Source organism: Chionomys nivalis, chromosome 17 (genome assembly GCF_950005125.1).
Source record: "Chionomys nivalis chromosome 17, mChiNiv1.1, whole genome shotgun sequence".
NCBI classification, from domain to species: Eukaryota; Metazoa; Chordata; class Mammalia; order Rodentia; family Cricetidae; genus Chionomys; species Chionomys nivalis.
Window position 1 is genome coordinate 11,397,803 of NC_080102.1, and position 24,938 is coordinate 11,422,740.

At 34.1% G+C, this 24,938-nt stretch overlaps 1 protein-coding gene across 1 annotated transcript in view; it reads right to left on the reverse strand.

Annotated features, from left to right (window-relative positions):
* Csmd3 (CUB and Sushi multiple domains 3) overlaps positions 1-24,938 on the reverse strand; it is a 916,841-nt gene that overhangs the window by 713,829 nt on the left and 178,074 nt on the right. The window contains exon 4 of the mRNA XM_057791849.1: positions 263-457. Coding sequence (XP_057647832.1) covers positions 263-457 — 195 coding nt within the window. The remainder of the gene's footprint in view (positions 1-262; positions 458-24,938) is intronic.

Sequence of the window (24,938 nt, forward strand, 5' to 3'; positions counted from 1 at the left end):
AAATGCCAAAATATTTTAATAAATTCAAGGATCTCCATCTACATTAAAAATACTTTTGTTGTAGCAAATATTAAGTATGTTTGCATATTTAGTATTCAATACCTAATATAAATAGATGGTAGAAGGTAGAGAAAGCTATGTTGTAGAGATGGATATTATGTAGATGATAAATGGTTTCTTACTTTTAAAATGTTTCATTATATTAAACAAATTTTCAAACAAATTTTGAATATAGGTGCGTGTGTGTGTGTGTTATTTTTACCTCTGCAGATGGGAACAGGGAAATCCCAGGAAGCTGTATTAACTGAGTTGGCTATACAGGTCAGTTGAGGATGGCCATCAAGGATATAACCAGTCACACAGCTGTAACGAATCTTGTCCCCAACATCAAACCTTGTACCATACAGTACTCCTTTGGGTGGAACTCCTGGATTTCCACAGGAACTACTCTGCAATTCTGTAACACAGAAGGGAAAAAAGAGAACTTAGAGTTACTTAAATGTATTTTAACATTTTATGATTATGAAAGTACATCAAACTGTGATTATCATTTTCCTGTGGAGAAAAGTGGGACTGAAAACTTTGCATGTTCTCTTTCAGTTCAGTGAAGATTTACCGAGAGAATGCTAATAAATTTTGTTGCTTTACAAATGTCCTTATTTTTCTATAAAATTTTAGTTGTCTTACATTATTTAGTTTTCATACCAGGATGCAATTACCATAATATTATAGATTTTCTAGAGCTGAGATCAGCACAACTTTAATGGTATCTTCAAAGCAATATTTGAATGACGGAGCAGATGTGTGCCTCTACTTAAGCTAAACTACAAATCTCTACCTAGAAAACATGTACATTTTGAGTAAAGATATTTTTATTTAAATGATTAAAATATACTGAGTAGAATATGAACATATATTTAATGTAAGAAATTTGATTAATATTCAACTCACTTACTTAGTTTGATCTGGGTATTTGATAATAATAATAGTAACAAATGCAGGACATAGCTCATTTACAGTGAATCAGTAAGATATCATATATATAATATATGTGTGTATATAAATATATTAAAATTACTACTGTTATATTAAATTTTCATTGTAAACATTAATCAATTAAGCTAAAATTGATTAATGAATAAAATGGTAATATTCTTATTTTATTAATTAGTTTAGTTACTGGTGCTATACAAATGTTAATTTCCCAGAAGGGATAATTTTATTGTAGTTTAGAGGCAGTTAAATATTAGGTAAGATAATTAAAACTATAAAGGATTAATATTCTTTTCAAATTTCAAGAATCTGATAATAAAAGTGAATCATGTTCCCTTTTTATCCTGTTTCTATTCCATGTGTGGCATTAATAAGTTCTTGATAAAACCATTATGTCAATCAAATTTATTATAAACTGTAATTACCTTGAAGTTATCAAAATATATAATCATGTATAATAATAGCTAAAACTTGACAAAAATGGAATTATGTACAGACATGAGTTTATAACTCTCTATAGCTTGCTTCTAATAATTTTGATAATTTCTTTATGTTTTTGTTTTGTTTTGATATATTCTATGAATGCGCTCACTTTGTTGTGTGTGTGCGTGTGTCCGTGTGTATGAGTGTGTGTGTGATAGTGTGTGTTGTGAATATGCAAATGCATTTACCAATGCACATGAGTGTTCATGGGGAGCCCAAAGCGGGTGGTGGCCAAAGCAGAATTGGGAATTTCCCCTACTACGCCTTTTCTTGTTGCTTTGAAACATTCTCTCACTGAAATTGAAGCTCATATTTGACGAAGCTTTCTCACCAGTGACTGGATTCACTGGCACAGGCAAGCATGTCACAGTGTTTACAAGGGATTCAATCTTGAGCATTCCGGCTTTTACTCATTATTCCAGCTCCCCCTATTCTTGTTGTGCTTCCAAAGTTGAATTAATTTTCCTTATTCTTTTTGGTAATGCTAATGGAAAGACTCACTGTTTGAGGTCACTATATTTGATTAAAGAATGAAATAAGAATGATGATCTCTGAAATAATGACTTGATTTGGAGGTAAAATATCTGCTGTTATAGTTATTTTACAATAATTATAACAGTTTATAATAGTTTTTTAGAGTCCACAAATATGGAAAATTAATGGACTTGGCTAACATTAACTGGATATCAAAGGTTTGTGAAAATAGTATGTCATCATCATAAAATTATACTTGAAAAATATTTTAAATATCACTATTCAAAGTTATTTATCCCTAAAATTTTAATTTATTCCCTCATTTTTTTTTACCATTTTGTTCACAATTCTTTAAGGACATAGTCATTATGAGGAATTCTAGAAATCTTTAAAACAAATTTATTGTCTTCGGATTTGGACAATTAAAAAATATTCAGATCAAAGAGATGGTTCAGTCCTTTAGAATGTTTGCAACATAAACATGGGGAAAGGATCTTTGTCCCTACACCCATGTAAATATCAAGATGTAGCCACAGATCTCTTTAGATCCAGAGTTGGTTGTGGTAATGGAGAATACAAGACAATCTATGGATTCCTGGCTGCCAGCCCAGCCAAAATATTGCAAGCTCCAGTCTGAGAGTGAGAAGCAGACTCAAGAAAAGAGAGAAGAAAGAAATGGAGATAAACTTAATGTGTCTCTCTGACCTTCACTCACGTATGTGGTTTGTGTGTACGTGCGACCATGTGTGTGTGTGTGTGTGTACATGCAATCACACGTCACACACATTGAGCGGCAGAATATTAATGTTTCATTTTCTGTAACAGTCATATGAATGGTACTTGTTGGAATTGATGCTCAGGTTAATAAGTTTTGATAAATGGAATTAAGAACGCAATCCTTTGAGTAGAGTAATAATGAAGGAATACTTTAAATGAAACTACCACTTTTGACCTTATTCTCAATGCTTTCTCTCCCATACTCACTCTAAAAATAATTAAGGTCAAGACTTCAATTATCATAAAGTTATATATCTGGGAGAAAAAGGAATTTCCACATGCTTTCACAGGAATTGTTTTGGGAGGAAAAGAAGAGTGAAGATAACAAAGTTGCTTATGGCTTGTATGTTTAGTTTCAACTTATATTTAAATTAACAAATGAATATTACCTTGGCAGAGAACTTAAAAGGAAATTAGGTCATATACTACAGATGAAGTGAATGAATAACAGAAGAGTGATATCATCACAAATTACCTAACCTCTGTTCTTGTGACTGAATAATATCTCAGCCCATAGACTCATAAAATTTATGTTTTTTTTCCAAATAAAGCCCGAAGAATATGGTTTGGCAACATGTCTACTCTTTGTCATTTAGAAGTTGACACTGTTGAGTGACCTTGTGCTTCAATTGAATAATTGATATAATATTAAATATGATATCATTTACCTTTAATCCCCCATCGCAATTAATTATGTTTCACATTCAAGTTCTATAGATATTGTTCATGGAATCTATAATTTGTTCTTTTTCAACCTTTTTAATTTCCCTCTCAGCTGTCTATGTCCAACAAAAATAAAATGAGAAAAGATCATGAATTGAAAAGTTACATTATCTACTATTCTGATAGATTGTTATTATTCAATCATCTCTTTCTTCTCTCTCTCTCTCTCTCTCTCTCTCTCTCTCTCTCTCTCTCTCTGTGTGTGTGTGTGCTATACAGATTGTATGTATGCATCTTGCCAGGTGTGTTGGCATATCTGTGTGTGTGTGGACAGTGTATATATGCATGCTGAGACCTGAAGTTGACATGCTGTATCATCCTCTATTTACTTTGATTAATTTTTGAGGTGTATTCTCTTTCTGATTCTAAAATTTGCAGATTTTTGCTAGTCTAGTTAGCTAGGTTGTACCATAGAGTCTGTGTTTGTGCCTCTAGAGGACTGCTATTATAGAGGGGTATCTTGCTTATCTGGCTTTTAAATATGTTCTGGGAATGAAGGTCAATCTTCCTGTATGTGGGAAGCATGTTCTCCACCTAAGCAGCTCTCCATTCTCTCCTGCAATCATAGCCTTGAACTAAAATCAGATTACTGCATGCTAGAATGCTAAGTTAGTGTTAACAAATCATACAGCTAGGTTACACTAAGGTTTAGAACTTCTTATGAGTCTTCAACAATAAGAGTGAGGGAAAGTTGAGGTGATTAGTTGAATAAAGAAAAGTATGAAATAATCATTGCTTATTTTTCAATTGTTTACAGTAAGTGATATCATGTTTAAATATTGGAAAAATACTGCTAAGGAAAGCAGAGATTTAAGTGATTCATTGGATTCCTAAGTCATTCATCAGATGTAAATGTCAGGTGGCCTCCATTATATTTGCAATTCATGTCTGAATTGCTGAATAGCTATATGTTCACTGATGATAAAAGCAGTATATTTTGACTGAAATAATGCAGAAGTGAGCCTGAAAACTGCATTCTCATATTCCTTCATGCAAAGAGTGTGGGGGGTGGAATATCTGGGAATAATTTAGAATTACTTTAATTCTACCTTTTGCTTGACCTTGAACATATACAAAAAGTAAATATAAATAAAAGGACTTTATATGCTTGGTCCACATGAATTCCAATTTTATAATATATATGAGGCAGGTTCACAGATAATACAGGAATTTTAGGGTTGGTAATTTGACGACTGAACGGATACATAGAAAATGAATTTGAAACCTTTGTTCTCCAAATGTCTGTAAATTTCAGGGACCCTTCCTGTCATGCTTACCATTCTACCTGTAACAAATAATAAAGCCAATTAAAGTGTGTCTTTCTTAAAGATAGAAGTTGAAGGTCTCATTTATGGTTTTATCTAATAAATTAAGTACTCTTCAATTTATATAAAAGCAATTTGGTAACATAAGCCATGGTAAACTATAAAAGACTTTGGATGTAGCAAAAATTACCCTTGAAATCATAGAATAAAACTATTTCAGGAAAATTTTCTTACTGAAATAGAGTTTAGTGGCATGCTTACATGAATGTATCTATATACGTGTATAAGAATATATACTATATATATAAAGGTAAAATATTCTATAAGTGTTGGGAGCAGTGAGACCCCAGATCCTGAATTTCTTGTAATTCCCTGATCTGAGTGCCTACAGCTGCTCTGAGCACGAGACCTTCAGGAGTTCCTGATGGCAGGAGAGTGGTTTCTGGTGTGTTTGGCTGGGGCATGACTATCTCTATATAATGTGCCCCTGAACACAATAAAGGGGGCATTCTTGAGGAATTCAAGGATGACCCGTGTCACTGTCTCTCTGTCTATGTGTGTCTGTGTATTTTAACCTCCAGGCCCTTCCCGAAGCTCGGGAACTGGGTACCAGCACACAGAACGCAGACACAGGGACGGGGTGAATGCGGCATATAAGTTCACTAATTAATTTAGTCATACAAAGCATTTGTGATTCTTAATGTCAACATCAGCATTGCTTTATAATGGATACCATTAAAGTTACTACTTCCTCTCATTTGCTGAGCTAAAATAGATTTATTCCAGTTTGCATTGTTGTCAGTCAAAGGACATACTCTCTTCTATAATCATTTATGATTCATGAAACACATATTAAACATACCCTCTACACCATACTGGGAATGTGTCTCAGGCTTAAGTATTTTAGGTAAGTTGTCCAGTGAAAATAGCTAATAAATAGTAAATGTGTAGTTGAAACCTGAGTTTCCTGATTTGAAAGCTTACGAAAACTCCAGAGATCAATATATTGTTACCTAGGGACATCAAATAATTACTCCGCCAGTACTGTTTAACCATTTTTCCATGGCCATGGTACAGCCATGGCATGTTGCTGCCCCTTCTCATGTCTATTGCCAAGATGACCAAATATAAGAACACCATAAAATGCAAATTGCCTCATAATAACATGAGATGAAAAATTATCAATTAACAGTAAAAGCATATAGCTAAAAACCTAGGCATCAGTCAAGAAGGTTTTAGGAAATATATCATAATGAAGTTAGCGTTGTTACCTGAAATAGGATATAAATTGAGTTCAAACAATCAATAGGAGTTTTAACTGGGGTTTTCAAAACCACGGTATAAAACTCAAAGGCATAAGCAAGCATATTTGAAAAATGGCTCAAAAATAGATTTCATGTAGTGAAAACACAAGTGACAAACACACACAAGCACAGCATGTATAAACACACATGCATACACATGCACACACAATCTTAGCAAGAATAACTTGTCAGCCCTAAACATACAAATATAATCAACAAATTTGTGTGTGTGTGTACACACACATGCACGTGCACATATGTGTGAAGATGTCACATATATGAGAGGAGCTCTGGATTGCACAATAAGATGTGGAGGGGCAGAGAAAGGTGTAGAAATGATGTATACACCGTACTTAAATATGAAATTTTGCAATACTAAAATGAAATTAATAATAATAAGATGAAGAAATACCTAGTATAGATATTTATATATTAAAGCAACCAGGGATTTTAAAATTATTGCCCATTTTGTAGTAAAGACCATGAATAGCTTTCAAAAGCAAGGTTTTTAGCAACTTATCAAGCAACAAACCTGACCTTGAGTATTGGGATGAAGAAATGAAAGAAAGGAAAAGGGCACCCTGAGAACAGAACTGCATAATTATTCCGTCAAGGAGATGAAGCATGGTCCTGCTGAGATCAATTAACAGCAAGTTAAAACATTGTAAAATTATGTCTTCTAAGGGAAGCAAAATTCAGGTTGTTTGTACTGCTTCAAGAAAATTCATCTCCGCGTTTTATTTCCCAGATGATTAAAAATCATTTAGGAGAATAGAACATCAAACTGAGGCAAGGTGTTTTGCACCTAGTACCTCTCAATCAGAGACTTAAAAAGGAATACTTGACAAATAAATGCATTTTCTCACTTTTTACTGATGCATAATGTTCTCTGTTACAGTCTTGAACCATTTCATTTACGTAGGACATAAATGAAATCATTTATGATAATGTTCTCAGAGATGTCTGCACAAGCATTTCATGAATATTTTCAAACACTTACTGTAGCTCTCCTATCCCCTGGATTTTTCATCCATTACATATAACAGAATGAATCTGTTTCTTTATATCTAGTTCATCGCTATTATACAACTTGGGGACTTGAGAACAAGGGCTCTGACTCATCTTTGTGAATCAAGTATTTAGAACACTGTGTTTCTGGCAAGCAAACAAAGATTGAGTTAGCAGAGTAATTTCATTCAACGTGAAAATGCAAAAGATAATCATCACACAAAGCTTTTTTTTGACAAATGCTTAAACAGAAAATAATGGAGTTGAAGTCCTATAAAACAGAGTAGTAGGCATATGTTAAATTAACTGTGTTACAATAAGCACTGAATAACATTTGCAAGGTGTGGTTTGTTTTTTTAAAACACCAAATTTCACTGTTAAGCTTTTCAACAGTATTGTCCTATGAAAATGCATCCAGTTCTATAAGCCAGTTTCTGTCCATGATCATAAGAACATTATTCCTATGATTCCAACCATGCTTTTGATCTCCTTGTGGTTCTGAAAAGGAAGTACACAAGAGGCAACATTTATTCTTCCAAAAGTGAAAAGACTTTTCATAAGACTGAGATTTTCTAACAATAAAATATCAGTTTTTGTTAGGAGCATTTTAACATAAAAAGAAAACCTTAATAAATTATTTGTTGATAAATGAACAAACAAAAAATTTTAATAACCAAGATTGCCAGAGCTGTTTTTTCTAATAGAAAAACAAATCACTAAACTGATTGTGGGGGTATAGTGTAACCATTTCTTGAAACATTGGACAAGAACTACCGATATATTTCAGTGTTTATGACTTCCTGCTCCTGTAGAGGACCTGGTTTGCTTCTCAGCACCCACGTGTTGGCTCAGAACCACATGTAACTCTAGTTCCAGGAAATATGATGCACTGGTGGAGTTTCTGCAATCAGGTAGCATATATGTTCAGTCAAAACTCTTAAGCATAAAACAAAAATAAGCCTTTAAACAATGCATTTTAAGTGGCATCAGGTTTTGCTGGCATAATTTTGTTAATATGAAGATAAATGTTAAAGCTGGTGGAAAAGCTATTTGACCTGTGAATATGATACTATTAGTTTCAGTTTTAAATTTCAATATTTTTTATGCCAAGAAGATTGTGGTACATACAATAAATTTTAGAAATTATGTATTTTAATGAAGTGATTGTCAAATTTAGATAGCTTTATAGGATTATAATGAAATGTAATATCTAATTGCATCCAGGATCTTTACTAGTATATTGTATATCAAAATAAATAATAATATAGAAATCAGCTATTTTTACAATCATATCTGCTTTAAAGTTTCTGAGAATGAGAGATGCTGCACCTGCCATGGGATAACCTTTAATCACTTGATTCAGAATAGCAGGAAAATGTGTTCAAGCCCTCCTTTTCTCATGACAGAATTGGGGCAAATATCAGTGTTAAAACGTTAGTTCTCATGGAATTTATTTCTTTAAAAGGGTATGCTAAGTTGATCAGAGGTAATTTGCTGGATTATATAATCATTGGATATGCTGTGTGTCAGCAATTACTCCATCATCAAATAATTACTGAACTTTGAAGCATAAATGTCAAAGGGGTCTAACAAATATAACACCATTTCTACCTTGTTGGAACTTATAACTCAGCTGAAAAATGATGAATCATGCACAATATGACCTTCTGAAAATTAAAACTTGGTCTAAAGTTTGAAAATTTAAAAACGATAATAATCCATTTTGTAATATTCTCTTTCTGTCTCTCTCTCTCTCTGTGTGTGTGTGTATGTATACATATGTGAGTGAATACTGTATATACTCAATGCCTGTAGAAAACAAGAGGGAATATCAGATCTTTTGGAGTTGTGAATTACTGGAAGTTGTGATTTGCCAGATATACGTGTTGAATATGAAACTCGGATCCTCTGCAAAAGTATCAAGTATTCTTAGCTGTTGAAACATTTCTCTAACACCCCTATTACTCTCTTAAACAAACACTTTTTTATCTATCATAGATCTGTCTATCATTTTGTTCATTGTGTGTGTGAAATTGGGTGTGCACATGTGTGCACATGTTGCATACATGTGAATGTGTGCACAGGTGCAAGCATGTGAAGATAGAGAGAACTCCAAGGAGTTGCTTCTCTTCACCACCAACTTGGTGGGTTCTGGAGGATGAACTTTCATTTGTCAAAGATAATATCAAGCAATACCTGACGCCACATCCTACAAATACTTATCTAATATGAAGAACACTATCTAAAAGGAGCATTGTTTAATTTTGAGTAAAGTGATGTCAATTTACCTGAGTAATACCCACAGAGTAACAATGGAGAAACAGTTAGGGTAAAGAGAAAAGTTAGAATTGAATGGAAAGCCATTTTAAAAAGGAAAAACACAATGATAGTCGCAAGGAAATTTCATGAGTATGCTTTTGAGAAACTTTAACTTAGCTGCAGTGTTCCTCTACTGCTACTGTTGCAGAAATTCAACAAAAAATCATATGAATAAGACAGCTGTTGTTTCTTTTCAAGTGACTCTGATTATTTAAACAAATAGTGAAAGGACTAAGACCATCAGAAGTCCAAGGTTCTTCCTTCTTTTTGCTTTGGCATCCCTAAAAACTCAATGCAAAAATGAGTTAATAAAATTACTGAATTTCAGGCTATTGGGTTGAACGGGGGGAGATCCTGAGAAAGATAACCCTCCCTTCCTTGATGTCCTAGGTTTCATTCTGTTTCTGGTACAAAACCCCGTGCCCACAAGTCATCTTAGCATTCCAGATCATAGTCCATCATTGAGTGAAGTAGAAACAAGTAAACAAGAATCACTGAGATACACTGCTCGCTGACTCAATCTCAGGCTCACCCATTCTTAGCTAAATTTCTGATATGATTTATGACAAGCTATTCTGGGACAGCATTACTCACAGTGGGCTTGCCTCTACAATATCAATTAATAATCAAGAAATTCACCCTGGTGTACCCCCAAAGCCAGTCTGAAAAAAGCATTCCTCAATCCAAGTTTTCCTTTCAGATGACTACATAGTTCATCAACTCAATCACAGTTAAAGTTAAAGGCAAATTTTCATATTATGGAAGCCTGCTACAATTCTAGATTTCTAGAAAATCGACAACAGGGATATTTTCCAGTGGTGGAATTATTTTGTTTGCTTTTGAAGTTAACTATAGTTCCTCACTGGGGTGAGAAATTGGGTGAACAGATAATGGATGTTTGCAATCATTCCATGTGCAAAAGCAAAAAGGGGAAGAAAGCAAAAGCAAAAGTTATGGACAGGTACAGTCCGTGAAACAAAAGTGGGAAAGAATTGCGTGCTCTGTTTGTCTACACTTCCCATGGTCCTGCATCTTCATTTGGACAGTTCTTCCTCATCTACATTCTCTGTGATGTAACGTGAAGTGGATGAAAGAAAAATGATCTTCATCTGCATGCTAGAACACATCAGGTGATACAGGTTTGGTGCCTTTGGAATTGGCTAAACAGGGATTTGTAGATAAGTCATTTATTTATTTGGCCCAAATTCCCTCAGATAACATTAGGGATTGATTTGTACGCCTCACATCTGTTTTATGTGCCTGCAAATACTCAAATACTTCTGCCATTCTCCTTAACCCAGCTCCCTTCAGCAGATTCAAGTGATAAATTTGGGGAGGAATCTAGCATTCTCCACCTTTTTTTTTTAATTCCCCAAAGGACTTGACAGCCAGAAACAGAACACTTTAACACATAGTAAGCCATCCATTTGTGTTGGCACCTTAAAATTCTGTCCTTCATATCACTGTGAGCTACAACTTTCCATAAATACACAGAAGAGAAAACTAGTCTCATTTATTATGAGTTTCATTGCTACTCTCTGACCACAAAATGAGGGCATATTTTGTATTTCTGTTTCAGCATATTCCTTCAATGCTACACCATTGATAGAAATTTTAAATACTTTTTTCAAAAATCATAAATTGACTTAAATTAAATCATAGTAATGTATGTAATATAGACCTTTTAACTACTAAATAATTAGTCTATTAAGTTCAACATAATAATTAAATTTACCTAGAGTTTCGGCCTGTTGTCCCTAAATTTTCAAGAGCAAAAACAACTAGAGTAACATGCTTTCATAAAATATAACTCATAGATCAGGGGAATCACATCAAAAAACAAAATTATAATCATTGTTATTTATCCAAAGGAAGGTAGAAAATAACGAAAACTGCTTTTTTTTCTAATTTGTTTCTCTGCTACTGTGATATAACACTGACCAAAAGCCGCTTGGCAGAAAAGAGCATTTGTTTGGTTACAAATTACAGTTCAGCATTGAGGAATGGCTGGACAGGAACTCGGGCAGACAGACACCTGAAGTCAAGAAGAGAGGCAAAGGCCTTGGATGAAAGATGCTGACAGGTTTGCCCAGCTACATTTCCTCCCTGCCTAGAGTTGCTACTGCCCACAGTGGGTTGGAATCTCCTAAATCTATTGACAACATTAATAACAACAACAACAAAACTACTCACAAGTCAATCAGATGGTAACAATTCCTCAAGTGAGATGACTTCACATGTGATTGTTGGAATCTGTGTCAAATTGTCAAAGACTAACTAGGACCATGCTGGAGTAAAGCTCCAATTTCAACAATAAAATCAATATGCACAACCTTCAAAGAAATTGCACATGTCTAAAACCTATGTTCCATTTTCAAATAAGTGCATTGAATTGCTGGAACTTAATTATCATTAGCCACAGGAGACAAAACCTAGATTAGTTTAGCTCATAGCATTTGAAATAGTGAAATTGAGATTGATGGATTTTGTTTTATCACACTGACAAAAACACAGGTCCCTCTCATCTATCATATTCTTGTTTATATAGCAGCGTTCATCACACATCACCACTCAGTCTCTCCTCTTCTCTATACATGAGAAAGCCCAAGCCTCCTGGTAATAGTCAGAATTTTCTATACGCACACCACATTCTAATTGCAGATGTATTATTTCTGCCAAATATCCACTCATCCCTTACATGATATAAATATTTTTGATTCATGGTTATACTTACACCATTTTGAAATGCCTTTTTTTTTTTTTTGCCTATTCAGTGCTTTAGTAGTTGAAAACGTAAATCAGTTTTAAATTTCTCCTGGAAACATTTACAACTTATTCTGTATATCATAAAAGAATTGCCTTAGTTCAAAAAATTGGAGGCAGGAAAATAGAAAATAAAAATAAATTGAAAGTGTGTGTGTGTGTGTGTGCTTTGTGTACACAAACACATGTATACAGAAGAGAGAACAAGTTTGTTGACCTTCATTATTGCCATCCATCACTTACTCTTTTAATAGAGGTCCTCCTTCTGGCTTGCATCTTACCAAATTGGCTACGGCAAATGGCTAGAAAACCCCTGGATGCATCTGCCTCTGCTTCCTTGGTGCTTGGATAATGGGTGCATGACAGCATACCAGTTTGTTTGTTTGTTTGTTTCCTTTACATGCATTCTAGGAATCAAACTCGGGTACTTGGGCTTGAAAAGCAAGCCTCTTGCAGACTACTATCTAGTCTCTCAAATATCTTTTAAAATGAAGTGAAATCCCTTTGATGTCTAAATCCACAATGAAGTAATTTATAGACAATATTTCTTGTGAGAATAGTGGGAGTGTAGACTCCAGAGGTATAACATTTTCAGGGTGACCCGACTATAATGAACCTTATTTCTGTTTTTCCCATAATACTGCTCAACATCCATTTCTGTAGGAAGTGCTCTGTAAAAGTAGAAAACTTAACATGTTTGGGGATTGTTGCGGTGTTTAAACATTCTTAGAGTTATTTTACATTTATGAGTAAAATAGACTGGGAGAAATCTCACTAATGAAATCAAATTAACCACCTTACCTTAAACCCTATCTCTACCATGTTCTAGTCTGCAGTCAATGAGGCTTTTAATCCTTTAGTTTCTTCAGAGGTACCAGCCTCATTACTGAGATTTATTGTTGTTTTGTGTTTTAATGAATTTAACAATGTGGCGCATTTATTGATAATATCATATTCTAATACTCATTTAATGGTTGCTTGATACTTACTGAAAAAACATCCATTGTGGGTGAAATCATTTTCCTCAGAAAAAAATGTGTTCATGAGCCTTAAGTTTATTGAGCATGCATGACTTCACTTCATCCAAACTATACTAGACTTAGCAATGACAAAGATTTCCCAATGATACTTTTTCATTTTTATACAGCTCATTTATTCTTAGTGAGATCTTAGCATTTAGTATGTATTTTATCTTTTAAACATTGACACCTACTAATCACGCTAACTAGTTTTGTTTCTGGTTATAGCTCATGGTACAATATAAAAGGAAATGCTTCCCCGAAGCTATAAAAGAACTAATTGAACATAATTATGAAATCATCTCTTCATTCAGTCATTTGATCTAGACTCTTCCCCCACTTTAGACTGTCAGACTACATATTTTCCTTATATGACCTATCCAATTGCATTTTAAGCAATATTCAGTGAGCAAGAGTACTTATGATTAAAATTAATAGAAGTTAGGCATGGATTGAGTGAAGATTGTAGTTATTAGAACTGTAATATGAATATAAGAAAGAATTAAGCATCATTGGACCTTCTTATTTTAATTAAGTACCCAAACACTCTTAATCAAGCATATAATTAAATTTAAGAGGAAGTGTATTGTCTACTAATTTCCATTGATTATTAATAATATGCTTATTTATGCATGCAAGCTCTATAATGGTATATATCTCCAAACTGTTTCTGAATGACAATAACTGAGTTCTGCATAATAAAACTATTAATGAAATGGAATCTTGCAAGAAATGTCAGGCAAGAAAACAGATCATATAATTTTTTTTCTAATTTCTCATTTAAAAAAATTCAGAGTATATCATATGAATTTTTACAGAATAACATCAGTATTTATTTTTACTTTCTTGTTTTTTCAATCACAGTATGATCTAATAATAAGAATATATTTGGGAAATAACATATTAAAACAACATATTTTATAATAAAAGATATTCAATCATTTTTAGCATTTAAATAAATGACATTCTTCCATTTGTCATAATAAGCATTTACAAGAGTGACTTTTGTTACAAGGTGTAAGTTCTTAATTTTCTTTCTCTATTTATTTTTTTTTATTTTTATTTTTTGTTTTTATTTCCAAGATAAGATTTTTCTGTGTAGCACCTCAGGGTATCCTGGTACTGGCTTTGTAGACCAGGCTTCCCTTGAACTCATAGAGATCTACCTGCCTCTGCTTCCCAAATCCTGGGATTGAAGCATGCACCACCACCCAATCAACCATTTAATAATCACTTGTTTATAAAGGAACCACTTTCTAAATTGTTCATAGGAAGAAAGTGTTTGTTGTAAATAGGACCAAAATCCCATGACTTAGTTTCATAAGGCACAGAGGAATATATACTACTATTATCTGTCATGTCCCATTTCTAGGCAGGTACTCAATATTCGCATTATCCTTCCTTTATCATATTTCCTCGTAATATTTATTATTAATAACGCATCTTAAATTTTATCTATTAGCTCTATTATCAAGGTCTTTCCCCAAACTTCTCATTTTCAAATGTAATTAAAAGTGCTGGGAGGGGGCCGGAGAGATGGCTCAGAGGTTAAGGGCATTGACTGCTCTTCCAAAGGTCCTGAATTCAATTCCCAGCAATCACACACGGTGGCTCACAACCATCTATAATAGGGTCTGGTGTCCTCTTTTGGTCTGCAGGCGTACACAAAGACAGAATATTGTATACATAATAAATAAATAAATATTGTAAAAAACAAAAAAAAAGTGCTGGGAGAGAGGAGACAGTGAAAGAAAAGCCATGGAGCTGCTGCTGGAGACAGACACACTGAAACTTTGCTGGTAGGACATGACCTCGTGGTGATGCATAGATTAATGAAGATGGGTTAAATTAAGATGTAAAAATTAGCCAATAAGAAAAGTGATTTAAAGAATTTAGTTTCTGTGTGATTATTTCCGGTCTGAGCCGCCGAGTAGCCAGGAACCAACAAGTGATTTCCTGCAACAAAACAGCACCATGCTATTTCAGTACCAAATATGTGTTTCTCCTTGGGGCAGATTTAAATCTAATCACTGGCTGGTTGTTCTGTGGCACTATTATCACTATTGCACCAATGGGTGCATCTTGACTAGCAACTCATCATTGTAGCATGGAGGGATCACAAATTGTCGTGACTGTGTGTGACTTTTCTTCTCAAGCTATCTGCATAGCATCTTCTGGAACTATGAAGAAGAACCAGTAGGGGAAAGGTTTCCTATTTAGTCTCAAGTTCTAATGGACATTAAGATCAATGACTAAAAATCTATAAGATACAATTGATCTACAGGATGGGTACCTCACATATTGGGGTTTTTGTTTGTTAGTCTTTGGTTTCTGGGTAGATCATACTCCTGTGTAGACAACTCTAAAACCCTTTTTAATATTTTGTTAAAAATGAACTCTTAACAAATGTGTTTTCTTGCATAAGACCTGTAAGATACCTAGCCAGTTAATACTATAACATGGAAAGCGGCACGTCTCATGAGTTCCCACTTCTAGTCTGTCTATCTTTTTTTCTTTTCTTCCTTCCTTCCTTTCTTTCTTCCTTTCTGTCTATAAAATATTTTAAAATATTATGTTTTCATATGGCTTTTTCAAACATCATTAACATTAATTGTGCCTTCTTTTACCCTTCCTTTGCCCTACCCTCCCAGCCCTCTCCCCACTTTAGCTTTCCTCCCTATAATATTTTAAATACAATTAAATTATTTTAAATAATATTTTAAAGTTGTCAATACTATCACCACATAAACACATATTTGTATGTTAATTCTATCTATATTTAAAACTACTAAATTAAAAGACATTTACTCACAAATGAGTAAATTTTTGTGGAAAAATTACAACTGTATGCATTTATGCAAAGCTGTGTGATGTTTTAATGCATTTATACAATATGACCTAATTATATCAAGGTGTATACAGCAAATTGATCATTTTGCTTTCATTTTACCTTTCTTTCTTTCTTTCTTTCTTTCTTTCTTTCTTTCTTTCTTTCTTTCTTTCTTTCTTTCTCTCTTTTTGGTATTATAGAGACAAGCTTTCTCTATCTGTCCTGAAACTCACTCTGTAGACTAGGCTGTTCTCAAACTCAGAGAACCTCCTGCCTCTGTTTCCCAAGTACATGGATTAAAAGTGTGTGCCTCCACCACCCAGCCCATGTTATGTTATTTTAATGAAGGGATAATTGAAACACATCTCTAGTTATCTTAAATTACTTAATACACTATTAACAAGTGTTGTCACTCACTATAAAACCCTATACCAGTTATGTGATACTCCACATTCTTTGATCAATAACTGCTTGTGCTATTCTTGCTTGTTTTTTCAGTTTTCTTTCCATACAAGATCAATTGCAGTATATTTCAAATACAAGCAAGACTATGTCGCTTGTCTTTGTCTTTCTGTAGTGGCTGAATTTATTGAGCACCAGTGGCCTCCAGAGTCATTTATATTGTTAAAAATATAATATTGATTTTTTTCTAATCAAATAGCATTTACTTATGAATATTTACCACATTTTATCTATTTAATTATAGATAAATATGTGGATTATTTTCTTATCTGTGTATTTTTAAATAGTAGACCAGTTAACAATTTAGATAACTTCAATATATTAATATGTTCCAGGGATTTTATTTGCGGATGTAGGATTATTACTTGGTCTGATATTTATATTTTAGTTTTTGAACAATGTCCACAGTTCTCTAAATGGCTATGCTAATCTAGAGCCTCTAGCATGTAATCTCTTTTGCTGCATCCACAGACAAAGAGATTAGAGCTCTAGTCTATTGAAGTTCTTTGAATTGACTGTTTTGTTCCAGTTTTCTATCAAAAATATGTATCTCAAACTAATATGTATGCATTTTGTCAATTAGCAATGAATCTGTTGTAATAAAACATTTTAAAAAATGTTTATAATTTAAAAAGTCTTTGCCTTGTTTTCAAGTTACCACTTTTTTCTGGCATACTTTCTACTTCCGACAACTATTTCTCCCACCTTTAGGCATGTTCTCTTTGGTGTCATGTATATAAAGGCCTATTGAACACTATCTCTAAATGTCTATTTTAATTTTCAATAGCATGTATCCTCCTTCTGTGATGTGTGATAATCTTCTTGAACACTGTAAAGATTTGTCATTTATTGGTTTAATAAAATGCCGACTGGTCAGTGGTTAAACAGGAAATATAGGTGGGGTGCCCAGATTAGGAGAATTCTGGGGAAAGGAAAGGCAGAGACACAGTCTCTACTCAGACACTGAGGAAGCAAGATGAGAAGGCCTCACTGAGAATAGGTATCAAACCATGTGGTTTGAATTATGTAGACAAGAATAATGAGTCAATTTAAGAGCTAGTTAATAAAAAACCTGTGCTAATAAACAAAACAGTTTATAATTAATATAATCCTTTGTATATTTCTTTGGGACTGAATGTCTGTGAGACAGGCTGGGACAGAAACTTCCATCTAAACTTGTGTAGAATTATGTCCATGTCATATCTTCTTGTAGACAATTACACACAATAGTGTGCTTATGCATTTTTGAAGTTTTCTTCTATTTCCCTTGTCTCTGTTGTTCTTTATTATTCTTTCTGTTTGTTTTGAACCTTGGTTTCTTTGCTGAGGAATTCATCAACAATGCAATAACAGTTGCTTGCTATTTACAAGCACAATTGCTAAGCAAAAAGCTAAGTGGATTCTCTGAGTATCTTCCTGGCTTTTGAAATATTTGCTCTTGGCTGTGGGGTGATTGTCTTGATTGTTTGGTTGAGAGACTGATTATAACAGTAGGGTTTTTATTCTATTGAATTACTTACAGTCTTCATAAAAGAATTTCAGTCACCATCTAGAGAACACACAGGTGGTTCACAGCTTTCTATGAGTGAAAGTGTCAAATGTTTGCACATGGATACTGTCAATAGTTTGAGGCATTCACACCATACATAGATTCTCTCATTTGACCTGCATATAGCTATGATGTAGAGACTAATTCATTTGGTTGGAAAAAAAAAAACCCACATTCTGCTCAGACACAGAAAGGGCAGTTGCCTGGCTATTGGGCTTGTTTCTGATTTAGAATGAAGCAATCATCTTTTTAAGATGAACTTTGCTGCCTCTTTTAGAAGTTTCTGCTGGCAATAATTGTCTTCTAGTTATAAATCGGCTTGATTCTTGCTTCTCTTTTAAAGATGTAATTCTCAGCCCTCTGATGAATTTTAAATCTACCTTCTAATTCCTTTTAGCTGCATTTTTGCTTAGCTTTTAGAAAAAGTCCCACTTGATAGCTCAGATTACTCTAGAAATTACTACATAGCCCATGTTCAAGCCAAACTTGCTGTGATCCTCCTGCCTCAGTATCCCAAGTGTTACTTTTAGTGTTAGCACCATGCCGTCTTACCACTAGTAGATTTACTTACTATCACCTATGATAGCATTTACTTGACGTCAATCTCCTTGCATTAGATATCCTCATCTTTGTGACATCTAATATTCCCTTTTATTATTTTATATGCTACAGAATAGAATAATGGACCCCACTTTTACTGAGCATACTGCTGTACATATAGCATCTGTCCAACAAACTGGAAACTTAAACTAAACAAACAACAGGCGACCAATTTAAATGAAGTGCACAATAGGAGTAAAGAATACAGAGGAAATGTAGAGCTTTGGAGCAATGGGACAACATTTTAGGACACTATAGTTGGGGGTTATTGTCACTGCACACTTGTCAACTTTTATAGGACACATCACAGCAAGAATGAACTCTAATCCAAACTACAGACTCTGCATGATAAATTAGTATTATTGTAGGCTTGTGGATCGTTCAAGTCGACTGCTCTGCTACAGGGCTTTCATAGTACGGAGGACAACGAGTACGCAGCAGGTAAAAATAATTGACAGTGCTCCAGAGCCACTGCTCAGTTTGGGGTGAGGCTAAACTTTTTTTTTTTTTTTTTTTTTTTTTTACAGATAATGGTTTAAATCAAAATGTAAAATCATGGAGAGCAGCAAGATGGGATAAACAGGTTGGGGTGCTTGCTACTAAACCTGATCATTTGTGTATAATCCCTGGCACCCACATATTGGAGAGCAAAAACAGTTCCAAGATGTCTTTTGACCAGCACGTGTCCACCCACACATATATACTTCACACACGCACACACACAAAAAACAAAAATGAATAAAAAGAATGAAAGGCAAAATAATGTCAACAAACAAGGGCGGAATGCGTCAGTGCGCTCCTTTAATCCCAGCACTCAGGAGATAGAGGTAGGTCTCGTAGCCTGAGAGTCTTAATGATGAAGCCACAGCTAGTCATGTTTCTTGGAAAGGTATGGCAGCCTTCCTGAGGGGCTTTTCCCAGGTATACATGCCTTATTGGAGGCATGTATTTGAAGGTTATATATCTTTGCAACTATTTCAAACGCTACAGAGCTTGGAGACAAATTCAGCTTTTCTCCATTAAGTTAGTTCTATGAGGCCATTATTTCAGTTATGTGAATCCAAAAGTAATGAATACTTTGTTGTGTGTGTGTGTGTGTGTGTGTAGACTAGAAATTCCCTTCCATCTTCAAGTTTTCTGTCTTACATTGTCAAGTCTTCATCTATTCTCAATTGTACCTACTGTCTCTCACCTATTCTTCTATGCTGACATCAACAGACCAAGGACATGTAAGATCCTATATTTTACTTTCTATTGCATTTTAGAAAAGGAGCTATTGAGTTGCATCTCTCCCAATGTAAGGCATAATCGGTAATAAAAAGCAGCCATTCTCTCAATTTAAAAATTCGTAATGCTCTTGTGTTTTCCAGCTTCAGAAACTTGCAAAAGACTTGTATGTCATGGGAGAAAAAAAAAAAAAAACATACTTGTGAAGTATCTCGAATACAAGGAGATTTTTTTGAAAAGTCTTAAACTCAATTTCTTTGTTCTATAAATCACAAAAAAGTACTTTGTATGTAAGCAGAAAAATGGTATGTGTAGGACAAAGATAACTAGCATTTCTAGGATAGTTAGAGCTATTAAAAGTATTGGAAGTTTAGTTAAGCAATGAATAATCTATTATTGCAAATATATGTGTAATATTACAGAGAAATTTTATAGTTCCATTTATTTAATTTGTCAACGGAAGTGTTAAAGTTTGAAGACTTCATTCTTGATAAATTAAAGAAGAATTTATCTTTCTTTGTCTTAATGCTTTAAGTATTTGTGTTTCATTCTTAAGTATTTTAAAGTACAGTAATTTGAAATCTTTTTCTCTTTCTTTGTTTTAAGATTCTTTTACTTAAAATAGAGGGTTATTTTTTCTCACAAGATATATATCTCAATTACAGTTTCTCCTCCCTCTACTCCTCCCACTTCCCTTCCCATCAGGAGCTAACCCCATTCTGTCTTTTATTAAAAACAAAAGATATGAAAAGATATGAAAAATAAAGCAAGAACTATCCTATCTGAACAGGAAAAAACAAACACAGGAAAAGAGCCAAAAAAAAAAAAAAGGCCTAAGAAACACAGATGCAGAGATCCATTCACTCACCCACTCAGAAATTCCATAAAACCACTAAACTGGTAGCAAAATTATATATGCTAAGTATGTATATGGGCAAAAGAGAGAAGAAATGTGCACATTACATTAAATGTAAGAAAATATTTTTAAAAGAGAAAAGCCCTGACATGTATACAGAGACTATATTTTCATTACACTTTCTGTGAGTTAAACAGCATACCACAAAGGTATGGGAGGGCAACTTAAAATTCAAACAAGAATATAATTAATTTACTAGAAAATGTCACATTTTACCAGAACAAAATTAGTTTTTCAGATGTACTTAATTCTTACTAGTTTTCTCTTCTTCTTCTTCTTCTTCTTCTTCTTCTTCTTCTTCTTCTTCTTCTTCTTCTTCTTCTTCTTCTTCTTCTTCTTCTTCTTCTTCTTCTTCCTCTTCTTCTTAATTTTTAAAATTACAATATTATTGTGCAACATTTCTTATCTTCCCTATCCTTCTTTCAAGCATCCCAGATAGCCCTCCTATCATCCTTTCAAATTTATCACCCTTTGTTTAAAATTTTTTTTAGCCTAAGTATTTTCCCTCAAATGGCTTCTCAAGTTCTCTTTCTGTCTCCCTCTCCCTCCCTATCTGCCCCCCTCATGTGTGATTGTGTGTGCATACACACATGCATGTGTGTGTGTGCATGTGTGTGTGAGAGTGTGTTATTTTGTTTTCTGTTTCTCTTGTTCTTAATCTCTATCTTTTTCTATACCTATTTTTTTCTTCCCTTATTAAAATGTGTGCAATGGGTTAAGAAATTCAAGACTAAGATTATTATCTTAAAGTTAAAATTCGTTATGCTTTGTGGAATATTCCTATACACTGTGTGAATATATGTCACTATGATTGACTTAATAAGCAAGTTGACTGGCCAATAACTGAACAGGACAAATCTAGGTGGTAAAGGTACACTGAGAATTATGGAAAGAAGAAGGGTGGTGTTGGGAGAGTCGCCAGGAGACACAGAGGAAGCAAGGCATGCTGGAGGACAATACAGCCACAAGCCACATGGCAATACACAGATTAATAGAAAAGGGCTAATTTTAGTTGTAAGAGCTAGTTAGTAATAAGTTAGAGATATAAGCCAAGCATTTAAAATTTATATTAAGTCCCTTGAGGTTATTTGGGAGCAAGTGTCGCAAAACAGGAAAACCCTACAATGCTCTGTATTTTAAATTTATGAATGAGTTTGTTTAGGTACCTAAATGCCATTCTATATCTAGAATATTAGTTCCAGAAAACATATATTTCAATTTTAGTACAATGAACATATTTGATCCATTGTTGGCTATGCTGAGTACTACCTGGCTGGCTTATAATCCAGAAATACAGGTAAAGGGGCAGAAACTGAACAGTGGCATCTATATTCAATGTAAATGCTAGTAATGAATATTGGAAGTAGTATTATACTTCACTGAGGATAACCATGGCAATATTGATTCCTAAAATTTAGCTCTGCCCTTTGGGTTACTATGACTGTCATTTCTAAGTAAAGTGTTTTCTAGTGTACAAATGTTATCTGAGAAGGAAAATGCTTTAAACTGTGCTCAGAGATTGCAGCTTTAGTCAGTTTTATCAAATCTTTAACTTAAAATCTGGCTTATCTTTATTTTTCCACTATATTGTATTTCAGATGAGATTTTTTTTCCACCACACAAAATACACATGCATACCAACACTGGAAGATAATTCTCCTATCATGTTCATGCAATGTGAGAAAAATCATGTTCAGATACTTATGACAGTTTGCCTGAGAGGGTATTGTTTTAATGTGAATAAGGTAATTTTTACCCACTCTACAATGTTGAATCCCCTAACTCTGAATATTGAAATTCTTTCTAGAACTTTACAGAAGCAGTGTAAAAATAGGCCATGAGAATGACCAGTCATAGGCATTACAAACAGAGAAGGTATGTGTACACACAAGGACGCAGCAATGCCTCGATCTGAGAATGTTCTTCATGATGGGAAGTGCACTTCTAGGTGAAAGGCTTTGGTTTTTAACATTAACAATGAGGACACTGTAATTGCCGGCTGACAGAACCAACAATTTTCTCTAGCCCAACCCTCTTTTTTAGGCTTCTCATTTATACTCCCAACTGCCTATTTAACATCTTCATTTAGACATTTCGTGGACACCTCAAATTTAACACGTCCAACACAAATGTCATGCTTTTCTGCATTTGTCCTTTCTATCTTTACTAAGCCATACACACGTCTTCCAAACTGTTGAGAGAACAAAAAACGGACTGGTATCACTTCTTTTTCCTCTCTCATTCATTTTTCCCAATGCCCCTCCCTGGTATACAATGCAACTGGGTAGTAGAGTGTTCTCATCTTCACACATCTATGCCTGCCCACTGCCAAAACCTTTCAAAAAACAAAAGTGCCACTCCAGGTTGGTTTCCCCGCTCAGTGTGTTCATACCGTTTCCTGATTAGCCTCTCCACAACTAAGACCTATGGAAGTATCTCAGCTATAATAGTTATCTTAAAAGATGTTTCAGGGCATATTTCTCAGCTTCATTATGAAATAATTTCTTCTATAGTAATACGTATAGCTTAGTGTCCTTGCTTTATAATATATTTAAGCTCACAGACGTTTTCCTCTTCCTAGACAGGAATCCACCCTATACTTGGTTCATCTTTCAACACTGACTAGAACTGTCACTGCTTTCGAAAGGCAGTTTTTTCTTCCCTCTCTAATTTGAACCTCCAGGTTCCAAAAGTGTATGTAAAAAATAATTGCTATACTCCCCATTTACTTTTTATTATTTGTGGAGCATGTGTGATTTTCAGAGGGTCTCTACAGCTATTTTTTTTTCAGTGTTCATTCTTGGTGCATTTCATACGGCCTGGCATCTGTAAGTGCTAAGTAATGACAGGCTGCATTTAGGAGCCAGAGTAGAGAGCTCACAGGGATGCCAGGTCTACCATGAGGTTGAAGGCTGTTCTCTAAGACACTTGTTACCTATCTCAGTGTCTATCCTAGGATCAGCTTCATCGTAAAGCTCCTCGTGTATAATTTTGATTCAGTTTGCATGAAAAGTTTGTTAATATTCAATTCAAGTCTCTCTTAGTGTCAGAGTTCAGCTAGAATGATCCTAAACAGATGAATAATAGGAATTTTACTTAAAATCTTGACATACCAACTCTTTATTGTGTAAACCTTGGCTGGAATCATTTCAGTGATGAAGTTCATTGAAAATGTTTTTGCTTTCCACTTTCACACCACCTGTGTTCTACATTTCAAATTCTGTGTAGTTCATTACCAGACATTCACTGAACTTTGAAATGCAGAATTTTAAAATGATGGCCAGAGATCACAAACAAACTTTTCTATTCTAAGATGTTTCAAGATGGTCTAAATAAAGAATTCCCAAGTTCTGAACTAACAGGTATTTAATGCATATTTATTTAGTGTTGTTTTTCATTTAAAACACTGCATATTATTAGGAATTGTGCAATTTATTGATGCCCCATGAATTCATCATGCAAGCAATAAGCACTGAGATAGAGTTTCTGTGATGATTACATGTTTTCAAGGTGACCATGTTGCTTCTCTTCAATATTACAAAACTTAAGCAGTAAAGAGACAGCACATTATTTTCTGAAATAATGTGAATTTTGAAATAAAGATTTATAGTACAAAGTTTCATTTATTTTTTGTCCTATGTAATTTAAATCATGCCATGATTATTTAATTATGAATCCACTTTAAAATTTATTGAAAAATACAAAGGTAAACTCCCACATTGAGGGGTATAATTTTTAGTTTATGAAAACTACTTCTAGTCAATTTATCATGACACACATCATACAGATTTATACCAAAGTACCCCATGTTTTACCACTGAAACAGAACCATAAAACTGGAGAAAGTAAAGTGGAGCCAAAAGCGTTGCTTTGTTGATGACCTTTTCACACAATTGTAAATTTGCTGGAATCATGCCAAAGGGTAACACTTGACATCATATCCATTCTGTTGCTATAATCCAGGGCTGGTCCAAAGCAACTTTCCACTGCATAATGGCTGCTGTTTTTGCTTAAAATTAATTGCACATGTCTTTAATTATATAGCAGCCCTTGAAAGTGATTATATAAAATGTTATTTCTTCTTGGTCTTGCTCGCATATCTCAAATTATAGTTCTCTATCTCTGAAAGCAACAATGAATTTTAATAAAGGGCATGGTTTGCAAATTGCTGCAACCAGGATGCAGCCACTGACGAAAAAGTTTCTTTCTGAAATTGGATGAAGTTC